The sequence below is a fragment of the Choloepus didactylus genome, chromosome 1 (assembly GCF_015220235.1).
Source record: "Choloepus didactylus isolate mChoDid1 chromosome 1, mChoDid1.pri, whole genome shotgun sequence".
In the NCBI taxonomy this organism is placed as follows: domain Eukaryota; kingdom Metazoa; phylum Chordata; class Mammalia; order Pilosa; family Megalonychidae; genus Choloepus; species Choloepus didactylus.
In genome coordinates this window covers 84,879,392-84,895,310 of record NC_051307.1, presented here as the reverse complement: position 1 = coordinate 84,895,310, position 15,919 = coordinate 84,879,392, and the positions used below count along the sequence as shown (strand labels likewise).

At 38.3% G+C, this 15,919-nt stretch overlaps 1 protein-coding gene across 2 annotated transcripts in view; it reads left to right on the top strand.

The window, feature by feature from the left end:
• IGSF11 (immunoglobulin superfamily member 11) overlaps window positions 1–15,557 on the top strand; it is a 190,593-nt gene extending 175,036 nt beyond the window's left edge. Inside the window, exons 5-7 of one of the 2 annotated variants that reach the window (XM_037835961.1) lie at window positions 6,308–6,358; window positions 7,197–7,347; window positions 12,350–15,557. In XM_037835961.1, the coding sequence (XP_037691889.1) occupies window positions 6,308–6,358; window positions 7,197–7,347; window positions 12,350–12,794 (647 nt within the window). In that variant the 3' untranslated portion in view covers window positions 12,795–15,557. Of the gene's footprint in view, window positions 1–6,307; window positions 6,431–7,196; window positions 7,348–12,349 lie in introns of both variants that reach the window. The other variant, XM_037835951.1, reaches the window with a different exon arrangement.
• Window positions 15,558–15,919: the final 362 nt, after the last annotated feature.

The following is a 15,919-nucleotide window of genomic DNA, read 5'->3' as shown; positions in this document are numbered from 1 at the left end:
GGGATTTCACCAGTTGCCGAGTATGTCTATGCCAATTTTGCATTCCAGAACTGGGGAAATAACCACAGAATGGGTCCAGGGACCCATTGGACCCACTGTGAGATGGACCTCAGTTAAAACTCCATTGATAACCTGACCTCCATAAGCCCTTACTCTGACTGGTGGACCAGAGTGATGTTTTGGTTCTCTTGGAATTATTGTCACTCCTAAGGCAGTTTTTAATAGTCCCCTAAATGTCTGATAATTTCCTTTTCCCCAGTACACAGTTACCCTGGTGAAAGGCTTTGGTCTTCTTGGGGAAGAATGGGAGGAAGATTAACAGTTTAAATTTTTGGCAGTGTAACAGAGTCCTTACAGGGGACCTGGCCTTCCCCTCATTGAAGGTTCTCTGGGTCTGTAAACTGTCTCAAATATGGGAATTGATTAAGAAGCCATGACTCTCTGTTTTTATAATTTAAGTTAGACTTTTGTTCACTTGGCCTAGAACCCTTCTGCTTATACAGATCAAACAAGAATTTAGTAGACTGCCCATCTATTTTACTGCTAGGTACCCCAGGATCTACTAACCGAAACCATAAGCCTCTGCAAGTCAGATTATTTTGACTGCTGCTTTGAGTCTGCTGTCCATTGTGGTAGCCATGCCCGTCTTGTCTTTGGTGATTAACTGCTGCTATGTGGCTTCTGCCAACTTGCAGTCTGATCATCCCCACTGTGTTGAAGGATTCCAGCTCAGTGACAGCAGTTCCCACAGTAATAGCTGACCTACAGAGAAGGGTGACTATAGAGCTCTTCAGGGATGATGGAGCTAATCTCCCAAATTTATCCCTCACAGTCCTGGTGAAAGGTGTGTCCTCTGGACATTCCTGGGTGGGTGAGCAGGTCTTCCGTGGTAAATCCACTCTAACATTCCAATCTCTCTAAGCCTTTGAATCCCCTCCTCTACATTATACTAGGGCAGTTCTGGCATTTCGACCTGAAGTATCAGCCACCTTTTGATCCATGCTTCAGCCAACCACCCAAACAAACTGTTAATGCTCTTTCTGACCCCTTGAGCTACAATATTGAATCCAGAATCTCTGCTTAGTGGGCCCATATCAGTAAATTCAGCCTGATCCAAGTTTATATTCCTTCAACCATTATCCCATACACTTAATATCCATTCCCACACATATTCCCTTGATTTCTGTCTATATAAATTGGAAAACTCATGAAGTTCTTTTGGAGTATCTCCTCATGGGTCACACTTTGTTTCTCACCTTTTGGGACCTGTTGGGACTTTAGTCTAGTTATAGGCTTGGAAGGAAAGCTTGGTGGTGGGTGTGGGTCATGGAAAGAATTAGAAGTGTCTTTCACTTCTAAGCCAAGTACTTCAGGGCATTCCCCTGTAGTTTCATCCAGTGAAACAGGATTAATATCTCCGGACAGAGGAATAAGGGCCATTTCCTCAGGCAAGGTGGTACAGGTTTAGCAGGCACTCAAAGGTTAACCTCTTTCGGTTGGAGGTTAGATGACAAACTCCTCAGGACAGTCTGGAGATGGGTGGCTGTTTCCTCTGGGCAGGTTGGAGGTAGGGCAGCTGTTTCCTCAGTGCAGACCATTACAGGTTTATCTAGCAAAGAGTCAGCAAAATCTAGGGTTTCAGTGTCCCCACTGCTGTCATTATCAACCCATATGTCCCCATCCCAATTTTCAGGATTCTATTCCTTCCCGATAAATGCCTTCACTTTAACAGCAGACACCCTGCAAGGTTGGGAATTCAGTTTATGTTGTAAATCTGCTACTTGTGTAATGAGACTCTGGGTCTGGTTTCCAGAGGTCTCAAGTCTGTGGCCATGAGAAATAAGATTTTCTTTCAGGGCACACATAGAAATTTTATTTCTTTCATACAGCACTTGAGTTGCAAATTTGAAGCCTTCAGCTCATCTCTTTCTTTCATAACTGTATCCAGCATATCTATGAACAACTAGCTGACATCGTTATACCTCTTAACTGCACAAAACTCTATTAAGGTGTCAAAAACACTGTCATTCAGAGCCTTGCCTTGTTTAAACATATGATTAGCAGAATCAAATGGTGATATTGTTTGTATATCAATTGCCAACTCATGCCATGGACTGTCAATGCCATATTGATTATTGGAAATAGAGTTATTAGTGCCTTTGAATTTAATCAGAGTAGAAAACCAATTGCAAATACCGATTTTAAGATTCTTTTCTCAAGAACCCCTCCTGGTACCAAGCTTTATTTGTCAGGGTTCTCTAGGGAAACAGAACCAAGAGGATATATCTGTAAATAATCAGATTTTATAAAAGTGTCTCATGCAACTGTGGGGATGCATGAGTCCAAATTCTGTAGGGCAGGCTGCAAGCTGGCAACTCTGATGAAGGTTTTTGATGAATTTCCCAGGGTATGTTGGCTGGCTAAAGTAGAGATGAAAAATTTCTCTTTGGACTGCTGAATTCATCACCTCTCCTTTTAAAGACTTCACCTGGTTGTATTAACTGTCTCTCATTGTGGAAGACTCTCCCCTTAGTTGATTATAGATGTAATCAGCCATAGATGGAGTCAACTTACTGATTATTTAAGTCCACAATGTCCTCATAGTAAGTTAGATCAGTGCTTGTTTGACCGAACAACTGGGCACCATCACCTGGTCAAGTTGACACATGAACCTTAGTGTCACACCAGGGCTTTCAGAATTCATGTTCTTAACTACTATGTTTTGCTCTGACATGGATGTTTACCTCTGCTTTGGTGTATTGGTAGGTTTTAAAAAGCCTTTTGTGAGAAATAGAAGTTCCAAGATCTTAGTTACATTTATATGTCAAGCCTAATTTTACTTTGCTTGTGTGATATAGGAATCCCCAAGTCAAAAATGCTAATGTAACGTCTGGTCTCAAACTGGCAAAAATCCCTAGGGTTGCTGGCAGAAACAAAAAAATATATAACCCATAGTCTTATGACAATGATAGAAAAGTACTATTTGTTTCTTTTTAATTCTAGTCCAGTCTAGTGCAGCTTGTGTGGGATATAATGTTACTATTAACTAAAACAAAGTGAGAGTTGATTTTGTCTGTGCTTTCTCAACTATTCAGTTCACATAGTTGAACTTTCCCTATTCTTTAAAATGAAGAAGATGGGAAAAAAAATTATTCTCTTAAGTTCACTTCAAATTACTTTTGCGCCAGAGCAGGCCAACTGAAGAGACCGATTGCAGAATTAGCCCTTCTAGTTTCAGGAAGGGCTATGTGCTTTTTGTCTGGAAACAGTTGTGTTTGCTGAAGAGGTGCTCCCGTCTCTGCTTTGCCCTGTTTACATAAACAGGGCTTATGTTTTCCTTCTGGTTAATCCTCTCTTATCAATGTGTCTATCATTCCTTGATTACAATCTGAGTTAGCTATAGCATAGTATGTCAACCTCCTTTAAGAACAATTTAAAAAAAAAAAAAATTTCTTATAGAAATTTGCTCATTGTATCTGTATCTATAGAAACAAATGGAAGAGCTGTGACTTCACCTTTTAAAAATAACTTTTTGAAGCAACAGTCTTTGAAGTTAACCTTTTTCTACATGATGCTTAGATCAGCTGTTAAAAATTTCCCAAATTGTCTCTATGGAAATACCAGTGAGGTCGTTTTACTGGTTGATGTGAGCTGATCGAATTTCTAGAATTTCAGGGCTTATGAAAAAAAACAAAAACAAAAAACTGCATGTACAATTATGGGGTAAGTTGGCCAGAGATTATGGTTTTCTTTCTTGATGACGTTAGGATATGAGTTGAACGTGGAGTTAAACTGGTGGTTTAGTTTAACTAATAGTATTAGAGCATTTCATGATTAGGAAATTCTCTGTTGATGCACTCCAAGGAATAATGTTTTTAAATGGCTTACTGGAATGCCAAGTGTATAGGTGGTGACTATGAGCTTTGCATTTGGACAGGCCTGTTTTTATAGATTGCTGTTACTTGTGTGCTGTGGAATCTTGGGCAAATCCATCGCTTCTCTGAACCTTCTTATCTTTGAATAGTAGGGAATATAAAGCCTAGACCTGTTAAAAAGATTAGAAGATATATTTAAAGCTTGTACAGTGCATGAGGTACACAATAGACACTAAAGACAAGGTATCTTCCTTTTTAAGGAAAGGAAGTGGTGTACAATAGAAAATGGAGAAGCCACCAAGTATTTTGACTTAGATGTGCAGTACAATCCAAGTGTCTAAATTTATCAAGCATCATGTACTAGATAAGTAAGCCATCCATATAATATAGCTTTAACCTTTTTCAGTATTCCCATTTGAAAAACAAAACAAACTCTCCTTTCCTGCCCTGAATGTTGAAGTTAATTCAAGTGTTGGGTGATTCAGAGTCATTTTATAACACCATCCATTATATTTTGGTAGAGGACTGAGAGCTGTCAATGTGTGTGGGCCTTTCAGTGAATTCACTCAGGTACTCGGACCAGTCTAGTGGGCAACTATTTTCTCCTCCCCTGTGTTGTTCTATTTGATTTCCTGGGAACTCAGAGGATGCCCCTCTTATGAATTCCCTTAGTACCCAGTATTCTCTAATTCTGGCACTTACCACATTTATTATAATTGCTTGCCTGTTTGTCCCATTAAGGTAAGGGACAGAGTTTGTTTTGTTCATCACTGTAATGCTATCCTCAGAAACTGCCCACACAGAAAAGTGCTTAGTAAATATTTATTTATTAAATGGATTAGTTAATAAATTCATACATGTGTGGTCATGACTGCTTTTTGCTGACACCTCTTCTCTGTTTCTTCCTTTGATCTAGACTGAAGTGAAGGTTGCCAACAGAAAACAGATAATAAAATCTTAATTCCATGTAAATATAAGTCAGCAGTGACTGGGATAACTCCAGGTCTTGATCCAGGAATACATAGGTTTTATGCCAGATTTGTTTTTTGTTTTACTTGTGCCATTAGGAGGCTTTTCTACTTACTTCTAAATTTGCAGCTATTTCCAATGGTTGATAATGACTAGATGTGTTGTGTCCTGGCTAAGGGAGTCAGTGAAGTCCAGAACTTTCAGGTCAGACAGCCCTCCATAAAATTCCAAATCCTAATGACAAGCTGTGTTATATTAATACCCATCTGAAGCATCAGTCTCCTTATCTGTTTAATGGCATTAATAATAATAATAATATTGCTTACTTCACAGGGTCACTGTAGATTGAGATAATACCTATAAAAGGCTTAGCAAATGTTTGGCACATAGCAATACCAATTAACTTTCATTTTTATTATTATTACTGTAAATCATTTATATTTTACCTACAAGGAATAAATAATCAAACTATGACAATGCTGATGAATTACTAAAATGTGAACTATGGAAGCTTTTCTTGGTAATACCACTGTGGTAGTTTTGCAAATGCACTACTCAGATCTCCTGCAGTGAGGAACATAGTTGACTGACAGCCCCGCTCGCTGCCAGGTCTCACATCAACACCACACTTCCCCTGCCCTGCTCCCAGCCAGTGGGCACAGCAGGGCTACCAATGCAGGCCCATTTCTGCAAGGCACACGACTCCTTTAATGGGTGACTTTGGCTTAAGGCCTCTCCTTCAGCCAGCCTGGTTTAAACTTCCGTAAAACTGTGCTGCAGTGTGAGACTCTTCCTACCCAGTCCTCTGGCCTTCCCTCTCCCCTTAGTAGGAATCAGACTTGCATCAGCATCTGAAGGCTCTCCCTGTCTTCTCCACCTTGCTCTGCATTTCCTTTGCTAACGTTTCCTCTGGTAAATCTCTTGTATGTCTTAACAGCTGCTTCTTAGAGGCCCTGAACTAACACAGACAATTAGAACAGTTGTTGTAAGGGAGTAACATCCTATTCCCTAGAACACAGAGTTGATATTTGTTCCATCAGATATGAAGTGAATGTTATTGTAATGAGTTTAACTTGCTTTTTATGTTATTACATTACCTCAGAATTAAAATGTAGTGTGACTGCTCATAAATTCTCTAAAATAGGCATTAGCCAGCATTTCCTCACGAAAGGCTGCTAACATTTAGGGCATAACACGATAATCTGCAGATTGTTTTAAGATTGACCTCATTTAGGACAGTCCTCTGTAGTGCCAGGCCTTTAATGTGATGTAGTGATTTTATTCTCCAACACTCATGAACAAAAAATTTCTCAAAAAAAAAAAAAAAAAAAAAAAAAAAAAGAAATCCTTGGTAGCTCTCCAGTGTTTATCTGTTTATTTTCATAGTCTTCTCTTCTCCTAATTTCTTTGGTTTTCTAATCCATTCCCCTAAATCCTCACCTGATTATTATTTTTTGTGACAGACCAGGTCCAGGGAACAGTCACCATCCGGAACATCAGCGCTCTGTCTTCAGGTTTGTATCAGTGCGTAGCTTCTAACGCCATTGGAACCAGCACCTGTCTTTTGGATCTCCAGGTTATTTCACGTAAGTATATAAAGTTCCAATGTCGACTCTGGGTCTGGAACTCCAAGATCTTCATAAACCAGGAAATGAAGGGGTCTGCTTAATTGTCTTCAGGTTGTCTGAAGATTAAATAGAAATTATTTCGGTTTTAGTCACTATTTGTGAAAATACTGCTTAAATGTGTTGATACACTTTTTCAGCCTCAGTAATATGATATCTTCTTTCTGAAAAAATGTCTCTTTCTCAGGATCATTAAAATCAAATCAGTTGTTACTGTGTGGTGCTATAGACCTTAGGGACATTTGTAAAGATCTTATGGCCACGACAAGACCTTCTTGTGGTTTTTCCTAATCCCATATATCTGCTTAATTTTGGGGTCTCCAGGATAAAATAGGCAATGCTAAAATTTTCTCTTCAGTTGAGAATTCTGGATTACAAAAGAGAGGATTGTGATGAGATAATAAAGCATCCCACTGATTGCCAGGATTAATTTGGTCTAATCAGGTTAGCTAGACAGGTACTTTACTATGTGTACTAAAGCTGTGCGAGCCATTTATTCTCTCATTCATTCAATAAATGTTTGAGAGCCTACTATATGTTGGTTGTAGGTGCTCAGAATACAGATAGAAGGTTAATTGAGGTTTGATTTTATGTGGGTACAATACTTAAGGCAATTTTTTTACATATTAAGTTTCTTTAGTAAGTTTATGTGTTTTTAGCATTGCATCAGTATATGTTCTTTTTCTCTTTATTTGTTACTTAAATATTCTTTAAATATATTTTGCAGCGCAGCCCAGGAACATTGGACTAATAGCTGGAGCCATTGGTACTGGTGCAGTTATTATCATTTTTTGCATTGCACTGATTTTAGGGGCATTCTTTTATTGGAGAAGCAAAAATAAAGAGGAGGAGGAAGAAGAAATTCCTAATGAAATAAGGTCTGTGTGTCAGATAACTTGTCTTGCATAGCTGATGTCAGTATTTTTATTCATTTTGGCAGTTAAGATTTCTTGATAGTTAAGATTCCAAGTCTGTAATGACCAAGACAATTAAAGTGGCCAGGGTCCAAACGTCATATTTTGGGTTCCATCACAAATAAGATTATAGCCCTAGGTCAGAATTCAAAATATCACTTTTACATGTGTGTTTGTTGGAAATCAGGGCTTGGGTCAAAGATATTATGACTCTAGGGTCAGGAGTATCTGAATTTTTCTCCCTTCCTATCACCCTCACTCTGTGCCCTGCTATGTACAAGGGTGCTATATATAAGAATCATTAGTCAAATGGGAATCAAAGCTCGGCTTTATTAGAGCCAAGACAGTGTCTAGTAACTGTCAGCACATACCATGGTGAAAGCTAGGTGAAAGCATACTAAACAGGACTTCTCTATTCCCCCCACATTTGAATCCAAATACATCACCCTCTAGCTACTGCATGGAATAGGAACTTCATGCAATGATCATCAGTGATTTTAATGAGGAGAGAGAGGGCTGCTGGGTCTGCCAAGAGAGAGTTAATACCCACCTGCATTCAAGGAAGAATTAGAAGAAAGGAACTGCATTATTATGAATAGACTCTTTCATAATTTGGGATAGAAGCTCAATCTTTGAAAAAGTGCTGTTTGTTATCTTCTGTTTTATCAGGCTTTTCTGCAGTGGTAACTCCCTCAACTCTCTTTTGATCAAAATAAAATTACATTATTACAATCATCATTTGATATATTTGATATTAGCCTTTTCTTCTTTATCAGCAGTTGTCATGCCTTGTCTTCTCTAACAAAGCAAGGTGTGGCTGTTGTCTTTTTTAATCACTCTTTATTTTACTTCTTGTTTTTCTGGCTGAAATGTACTTACATGATAGTTTCTGAGGTGAGGTGTCTGTGTGTGTGCACGCAAGTGTGTTTGTGAGAAAAAAAAAAGTGAAGATTTGCCTTTTTCCTTTCACAAGTTCTGCCCTGCGTGTGTTAGTTTCTTTTGTCTCTTGACATTGTATGAATTACCAGCTCTAATGTTATTGTTCACTTTGGACATTCGCTATCTTGTCTTAGAGTTCTGTAGTTACACAGCTCCTTACCGCTCTCACCCTATGCAAGAAAAATCTTGGGATTTGCAGGTGAAAGATCATGCCCAATGGAAACCATTAGGAAGCCTATTCTGTGTCTACCTAATTCCACCTTCTGTATTAAGATGGTTTCATAGGAAACCAATGTTTGTTTCATATATGCTGCAGGTATCTAAAAAAGGATGAGAGCTCTTATTAGCCTTGGCTTTTAGAAAAAACTGTGGCAGTTGGGTCTTAACTACGTTGGGTTCTAGCAGAACACCAGTCCCTGGCAGTTGTATCTTTTTCCTCCCATGTTGAAGCTGTGCCAGTAACCAAGGTTTCAGTGGATTGCATATCTTGGACCTGACTCTTCTTTTGGATATTCTGAGTGTAACAGTTGTGTACTCTGTTCTTTTTCTTTCTTGTCACTGTCTCACTGGGCAGCGTTTGGGAGGTTTCATGTCGAAGAGCACAATTTTTTTCTGCTGCTCTCATCTGTACTTGAGTTATCCAGACCAGGGTAGCTTCAGATTTGTGTGCATAATGGGAAAAGAGTGAGTTTTTAGTCTTGAGCCAAGCATATGATCTCTTTCAGGCTGTGTGATGAGACCTGCTAGGCAGGATACAAGGTGGTGTAGCAAAGGATCAGGCGCATGGGTTTTCACAGAACCGTTTTCAAATCATGTCTGTGTTACTTTCTGGGGGATACTGAGACAGCAAGCAAACTGCTCCAAAAGCCTTAGTTGCTTAGTGAGTTGTGCGAGTGAAATGCTGTTGATGTATGTAAAAGCCTTGCTTAGCATAGGACCTAGCACAGAGTGGCCAATCAGTAAATGGTAACTATGGCATTATCATCTCACAGATAAATAAGATAAATTATGGTAGCAGGATTCACCGTAAAGAAAAAAATTCACATATGGAAGAGTAAAACGCCGTATATCTGTATGTGTTTTTGTGTGTGTATTGTATAACTAGATACATATGAGTTGTAGAATTAAATATGCCTGTTTCCATATGATATCCGTTCAGTTTGAATGGCCTTAAGATTTTGTATATTTGTAAATTAATCTAATGATCTTTAGGTACTTGTGGTATAGACCTATAGGACATCAATCTTAGGCTGCATGGATCTGATTAGGGATTAAAAAAAAAACAAAACACAGAGAGAGAGATAAGCCATGTAGAGTTACAGAGAACTTCAGTGAAATGGGAGTTAAGAATGAAGAATTTCAACCAGAGTGTGCTTTTTGAATGAGGTAGGGTTATGAATGAATTGCTCATTTCTGTTTCTTTTCTTAAAGGGAATGTTGGTAAGAATCCAAAACAATATAAAATACAGGCTATAAATAAAGACAATATCCTTCTTAATAGGAATACTAGAATCTTTGGGTATTATTTTAATATTTTTGAGCTCACATTTTTTCCTGTGGTCTCTCTCAATAGTAGAAAGCCTGTGTAATATAAAATAGATTTATGGGTAGATTTTTTTTCTATAACCAAAGATTTTTATGGAAACATTTTCTACGTATAAATAAACTGAGTGCACATCATATTAATTAGGTCTTAATCATTCAAGCCATGAACCAAGTTTTCCCCTTTAGTGACAGCTTTTGAAAAGTGTTAATTCTCAACATAAGTACTTTCCTCTTGTTTCATTTTGCTTTTGTAAACAAGTGTTGAGTTTGCAGGCCATCGACAATTGGCCACTTGGTAGAGATTGGTTTCAGAGTGGTACCCTTTTTCCCATTTATATGGTGTGTGTATATTTTTATATTTGTTTCATTTTTTAAACAAGCACTTTCATATAATATCTTCGTGATAACGCTGTGAGCTAGGCATCATTATTATGCCTATTTTACAGATGAGGAACCTGAACTATGGATAGGTTAAGTAACTTCTCCAGAGTCATATAGCTTGTCAGTGACAGAGCTGAGATTAAAACTGGGGCAGTCTGGCCCCAGAGTCTGCGTTCATAGCCTCTGCATTCAAATGCATTGAACTCAGAGAATTAACTTGGAGATTTTCAAGTGGTCTTAAAAACAAACAAATACCCAACCTTGAAGGAATGGAAGGAGCACAGGCTTTGAAGCCAGGCTTGGTTTAAATTGCCTCTTGGCCATTTTGTAGGGGTGTGGCTCAGTAAAATTATTTTACCTCTCTGAGCTTCAGTTTCTTCAATTGTGTGCTCAAGGAAAATAATACTAACCTGAAAATTTATGGTGAGGTTAAAATGAGGTAATAGATCTGAAGTTCACGCCTGAATGCTTAGTAAATGTTATTTGTTTTCTTCTCAGAAACCCTATTGAGGACAGTCCCATTAGTTAAATAAACTACTCATTTACAAAGTGTGAAGAGAAAGTTGATCTGATTATTTTTCAACAAGGCTAGTATTTTACTAGCATATAACAGTTTGAAGACTCCACATTCAATAGTCACTGAATTGTTTGCCAAATACACAGAATTCTATATATTAATAAGTTACTTTTAGAATAATAGGTCAAAATACTTTCATGTATGTCATATCACTTTTCCTCATGGTACTGTTCAGCTTTGTTCACTGCATCACGAAGGAACAGGAGGGGCCAGTAAGTGCCAACTAGCTCCTCCCACTTTTGGCGGAAGGTGGCTGCCCCAGTGGAAAGATTAATTTAAAACATGGGTTTAAACTCACATCGACTTACAATAGTGAGAAAGAATGAGAATATAAAGCAAGAAGGAACACCAGAAGAGCCCACAGTATGTGTGCACAGATGGGCCAAAGCAGTATGGGTTGGTGTGAAAGTTCAGACAAAAATATGAATGCCTTATGAAAACAACGTCAAAATTATCCTTAAAGAAAAGTGACTCTCACCGTATTGTGGAGACTTAAGAGTTTCAGGCTCAGTCTCAGATTTCATCATTTAATCTTTAATTAAAATGCTTTAATGACTCCTTAGCATAACATACATGGCCTTTCAGGATCTGACCTTCACTCTCTTCTCTGGTCTTACCTCTGGCCATTTCCCTTCCCTCTCTGTTCCAGTCTCTGTTCTGCGTTCTCCCATGTGTCAGGGTCTTTGCCCATGCTTCTGTCCCCTATCCTTCTCCCTTAATCCTTCCCTTCACTAAATTCCTTGATCCCATTCAAGACTAGTCCAAGCATCACCTCCTCACACAGCTGTCTTTTAGCCCCTTGCCCATCCTCTCAGACTTGCAAATGTTCTTTTATTAATGGCCATCCCCATTTAACTGTAGACTTCTTGGGTATAGGAACTATTTCTTATTTTTTTCTGAAACATCTAGTAGAATGACTGATGCTCAATAAATATAAAATTCATTAATGTCTTAATCTTAAAGATTAGCCTCTTGTAATTCTTAAGAGTTTGGGCTGTGGACAGGGATAGATCCATCCTAGCCTAAGATTACTGAGGAAAACCTCTTAGCACACACAGTTTACCCAACCCCAAAGGAAAGTTGAATCAGGACAACTCTAATCATTTCTTGAGGAAATAACTATTTCCCACAACCCATAGCTTGGTTTCTTAGCTATTTTATACCTATTAGTGCAGTGGATTTCTTCATGGGCTATTTTTCTATTTATAGCAATAAAAAAAAAGTGCCATTTGTTATTACACTTATATTGGAAGGGACAATCTTTGAGAGATCTGATATTTCCTTTTCTACTCTTAGATGTTGAGAAGCTGAGGAAATTATCACTTGACCATTGTCTCAAAGGGAGTGAGTGCCAAACTGAGGCCATTCAGGGCCACCATGTTTGCTTTCATGATAGTGTGGCCTCTCCAGAGGATTTGTGCTTCACAGACATTTTAGCGTTAACATGAGAAGAAACAGTCCTGGGCAGGAGGATGAGATAAACCTCAAATATATCCCAATAACAACTGTTGTTTTGCTTTTCAGAGAGGATGATCTTCCGCCTAAATGTTCTTCTTCTGCCAAAGCATTTCACACCGAGATATCCTCCTCAGAGAACAACACAATGACCTCTTCCAATACCTACAACAGTCGATACTGGAGCAAGAATCCAAAAGCTCACGGAACCACAGAGACGTTCACCCACTTTAATGACCTGCGCCAGTCTTTCTCCGTCCACTCAGGCAATGCCAATATAACATCCATCTATGCTAATGGGAACCACCTGGTTCCAACTCCACATAAGACTTTGGTAGTGACAGCTAACAGAGGGTCCCCGCCACAGGTCATGCCTAAGAGCAATGGCTCAGTCAGCAGGAAGCCTCGGCCTCAGCATACACACTCCTACACCGTGAGCCAAGCAACACTGGAGCGAATTGGTGCCATACCCGTCATGGTGCCAGCCCAGAGTCGGGCTGGGTCCCTGGTATAGGACATGAGGGCATATAGTGTTGAGAAAAAAATAAATGGAATGCCCCCATATGATGGGGAGTGAGGTGGGGCAAGTGCTAGAAAAGAAACACTTTACTTATTATTATATTAGTAAAAAGCACCAAGAAGAAGAAATGCTATTACTTGGCCACTAAGATTTGTAACAGGGACTGGATTACCCCATCATGAAGATTTCTTTCCTCCACCACAGATTTCTTGGGATTCTATTCAAACGCTGGATCTCAAAGATGTGCCAAGCCAAGGAAGAAGGTATAAGATCGGATTAGCACTTAAAACCCAAACTGCCATCCAGATGGGCTTGTTCCTTAATCCATGACTAACTTTATGTTATTTTTTTTTCTAGAGACTAAAGTGCCAGATGGTGTTTAAATAATGAAATTATTTAAAAAGATAGGTATCTTTAGGAAAAAATAATGAGCAAGCCTGTAATATGTTCTGTTTCTCCCCATTCCCTCATTATTTTGAGGGTGTAATGGCATAAATGGTTCATACTGGTCCCCACAAGGCTGGGTCTTGTATCATAGAATCAAATTTTTTACATAAACAAAACCCAGTAAGAAATGGGGAAAAACAAAGGAAATTTCTTTGGGAAGTCCCTTCATATTTATTTATTTATCTCTTCCTGAACCATGAATTTCATATTTGGAATATTGCTGTATTGACAGATTCTTGCCTGTCTACTTTTTTCTAGGATCTGTTACAGGTCCATGGCAATTACTGTTCATTATTTTGTGGAAAAATATTTTTTTAAAAGAAAACTCTTGTTGTCATTTTAATACATGAGGGAAATTGGGTTAGGAAAGAAAAGACCATCGTTTAACACCACGTTCAGTGATTCTGTTGGATGATCCCAGCAGGAGGTCTGTCTCTGGAGAGCGAGGCTGTGGCTAAGGGACCTCTGCAGCCCTGAGCAGCCATTCAGAGCAGGGCTGCTCAGGTCTCCCTTGTTATCACACTAGGTTACTTAATGAGGATAACATCTGATGCCTCTTGCACAGCGGTAGATAACTTTCTCCTTGTTTGACAAGTAGAGGTTAGTTGGTTGTGGCCAGGAGGACAGGAGTTGTTTTGTTTTTGTTTTTCCAAAAGAGATAAGACCAAGACAAAAGGAGTGTTTTCAGGTGTGCTACTGGGAAGGTCTGCCCTTTGTCTGAGACAGCTCAGTGTTGCAGTTTTGCACAGGGTTTTGTTCAAATGTATTTTACACCACTCTAAAAAAAAAGACTCCTTTTGTGATTAATTACCTGGCTCGTCTGGCCTTGCAGTTCATCAAATAATTTACCAGATCACTATATTTTGTGCTATGTAGATCTGGCCATACTTGTGTTGGTGATTACCTCACCTTAATCACACTTGAAGCAACCACAAATGATTTCTTCCCAGATTTATCTCTTAAATTATGATACTGACCCTATGATCAGTGTCTTCTCTTTCCCACATATGTCCTTTAACACTTTCTTCCCTCCATGCTTTTTGCCCTTTTTACCTGCAAGCATAGTCATCATAGGGAGTGGTCTCCTGATTTTTGGACTTAATTGAATAAATACAAGACAACAGCTGTGCATGCACTGATTTTTCCAAGAAGGCCAAACTCAGAACCTAACCATTGCAACCATTTAAATGTTGGTAAATGCTGAATTTACTTTAGTATTACTTATTTTTTTGCATTTGATGGTTCTTGACTTTGTAAAAACTTAAATAAATGAATGTCTATACTTTTTATAAAGAAGTGAAGATACTATGACACAGAAAAGATATTATCAGATGTTGTTTAGAAAGCATTTATCTTGCATTTCTTTATTCTTTCTAATTATCTAAAATTCAATAAAAATTTATTCATATAAAACAAGTTGTCATTAATTATCATAATGCTGACGAATATATGATTTTGTATTTAGTGTTCCCTTTAATGCAGTAAGCAGTTTTCCATGTTGTTAAATAGTATTCATAATCATTTTAATGACCATATAGTATTCCAAAATATCCTTTCTCCTATTCTTAGTGATTTGATTCCAGTTCTCACATGTGTTACTGAAGATGTGATGACCCTCTTCCTACACTGAAGTATTTTCATATTTCCTAGTCTGAAGGTGGAGTCCATGCCTACCATTTTCACCATTGAATTTCCATTGCCTAGCACAGTGCCAAGTATGGGTGTTGATTAGATAAATGACTGATGATTCCTGTTCAAGTATTGAGCACAATTATAGACCTTGATATACATTAGATCATTACTTTTATTTAACTTTTTATTTTTAGGTAATTATATGTTTACGTGAAGTTGTAAGAAGCAATACAGAGAGATCCCATGTACCCTTCACTCATTTTCCCCAATGGTAACGTTTTGCATAGTATCACAAATTGACATGGAAATAAGCCATTGACCTTATTCAGATTTCATGATTTTACCAGTTGTACATGTACTCTGTGTGTGTGTGTGTGTGTGTGTGTGTGTGTGTGTGTGTTTTCTGTGTAGTTTTATCACATACAGATTGGTATGCCTACCACGGTCAAGGTACAGGAGTCCTTGTGTTGCCCTTTTATAGCCACAGCCATCTCCCTCCATCTACCCCTAATCCCTGGCAATCATTGACATGTGAAATCCATCCAAATTGTTGCATATATCAATAATTTGTTCCTTTATATTTCTGGGTAGTATTCCATGGTATGGATGTACTACAGTTTGTTTAACCATTCACGTGTTGAAGGACATTTAGGTTGTTTCCAGTTTTTGACTATTATAAATAAAGCTGCTTTGAACATAGTGTATATGTTTTTGTGTGAACATAAGTTTTGATTTCTCTGGGATAAAGTACTAAGAGTGCAATTGCTGGATCATATGGTAAGTGAATGTTTAGTTTTGTAAGAAATTGAAACACTCTTTTCCAGAGTGGCCGTACCATTTCCATTTCCTTTATCAATATATGAGTGATCCAGTTTCTCTGCATCCACATGGACATTTGGGGTTATCAGTATTTTTTATTTTAGCTATTGTGATAAGTGAAGTGATATCTTGTATTTTACTTGCATTCGCCTAATGGCTAATGATGTTGAACATCTTTTCATGCTCTTGTTTGCCATCTGTGTATCCTCAAATATCTCTTC